The 1,738-nt window shown below is 37.1% G+C and overlaps 1 protein-coding gene across 1 annotated transcript; it reads left to right on the forward strand.

Moving 5' to 3' along the window:
- Positions 1-255: 255 nt before the first annotated feature.
- On the forward strand, positions 256-786 carry LOC107812284 (uncharacterized). Its single transcript, XM_016637340.2, has one exon. It carries the CDS (start codon positions 256-258, stop codon positions 784-786), a length of 531 nt encoding a protein of 176 aa, XP_016492826.1.
- The last annotated feature ends 952 nt before the right edge of the window (positions 787-1,738 follow it).

The following is a 1,738-nucleotide window of genomic DNA, read 5'->3' on the forward strand; positions in this document are numbered from 1 at the left end:
TCTCAATGGGTGGCAGACTCACTTTAATTAGTAGTGTCCTTGACATCATCCCTACTGTGTATCCTTATACCCTATGCCAAGCTCAGTTCTAAAATAGCTAGACAGATTGAGAAGGAGGTTTCTATGGGAGGGTAATAACACAACTCACAAATTCCCTTTGGTGAAATGGGCCAAAGTTATTCGGCCTAAATCTGATGGGGGAATGAGACTCAGAAACCTAAAGCTCCATAACAAAAGCGTGTTAATGAAGGGGCTATGGAGGTATGGGCGGCCCAAACCAGTTTATTGGAAGGAGGTCATTACGGCAAAGCATGGAGCTCAAAACCAGTGGTGCACCAAAGAAAACAATGCCCCACATGGGTGGGACTATGGAAACATATCAGGTCTCTTCGTACTGATTTTCTCCAGAAAATAACATACAGAGTTGGCAATGGCTCTCATGTAAAATTTTGGGAGGACAAATGGATTGGTAACACAACACTGAGAGAACCATATCCTAGATTATATCAGATAGCTAGTCGTGAGAATTCATTGGTTGCTCACAACAGGGAGGGGAACATTTGGAATCCTTTATTCAGAAGAAACCTCCAAGTCTGGGAAATTAATGATCTGCTTCTACTATTATCCTCATTGGAAGAATTCAAAATTGAAGAGCATCAAATTGATAGACTCATCTGGGACAACTTAACAGAAGGAAAGTACACAATCAAGGCCAACTATAACCTCCTATGTTCACAGAATGGGATGCTTGAGGACTGGCCTTGGAAACATGTCTGGAAGGACTAGACAACCACTCAAAGTATCTTGCATCACCTGGTTAGTTCTTAGAGAAGCTTGCTTAACATAAGATAAACTAAGAAGAAGAGGTATTGTACTAGCTAACAGATGCTATCTATGCCAGCAAAATTCAGAGAGTGTCAACCATTTGTTTCTTCATAGCGCAATGGCAGGTGACATCTGGAATTTCTTCTACTCTATTTTTGGCTTAGCATGGGTGATGCCTTTCCACATCAAAGATGCATATGTTAGCTAGATTTTTTGGAGAGTTGATAAAGTCATCAAGAGGATCTGGAGAATGATCCCAGCTACAATTTTTTGGTACTTAATGAATGAAAGGAACCACAGATGTTTTGATGGAATCTCAACTCCATTACACTCTTTAAAAGCTATCTGTTTAGTTAGCATGTTTAGTTGGAACTTCCATACTCCTGTTAATAGTATGGATACTTTTTTAGATTTTATTAGCTCCCTGATCTTAGCTTAAACACTGTACATGAGCTAATTCAGTATCTTCTTGTGGATACCCAATTTTTCCCTATAATATTTTAAAGTTCATATATACCTTCAAAACTATGCATTAACATCAATGAATATTTTTCCATAATTTATATATTTTTAAATTAATTTATTCTAGTATTTTATTTGTATAAATAATTATAAAATGGCATCACAAATGATTTTTAAAATATTTTCTGATTTAATATTACTATTTATGGTCCTATTAAGTCCAAATTTCATTCAAGCTAACTAGACAGGTAGGCAATCCCATCCCCAACGCAGATTCAAGTAAGGCAAGCATGCCTATTCTCTATTACATGCATCAGGGCCATTTCCCTAGAGTTACATTCCCACAAGTCTGTTAGGGTAGCCTAAGAACTGTCCAAAATGAAGATTCATTCAAAGATTTCGAGAAATTGCAGAAATTTCACAAAGATATTTTCATCATTGTCATGTTGAG

The sequence above is a fragment of the Nicotiana tabacum genome, chromosome 5, assembly GCF_000715075.1.
Source record: "Nicotiana tabacum cultivar K326 chromosome 5, ASM71507v2, whole genome shotgun sequence".
NCBI classification, from domain to species: domain Eukaryota; kingdom Viridiplantae; phylum Streptophyta; class Magnoliopsida; order Solanales; family Solanaceae; genus Nicotiana; species Nicotiana tabacum.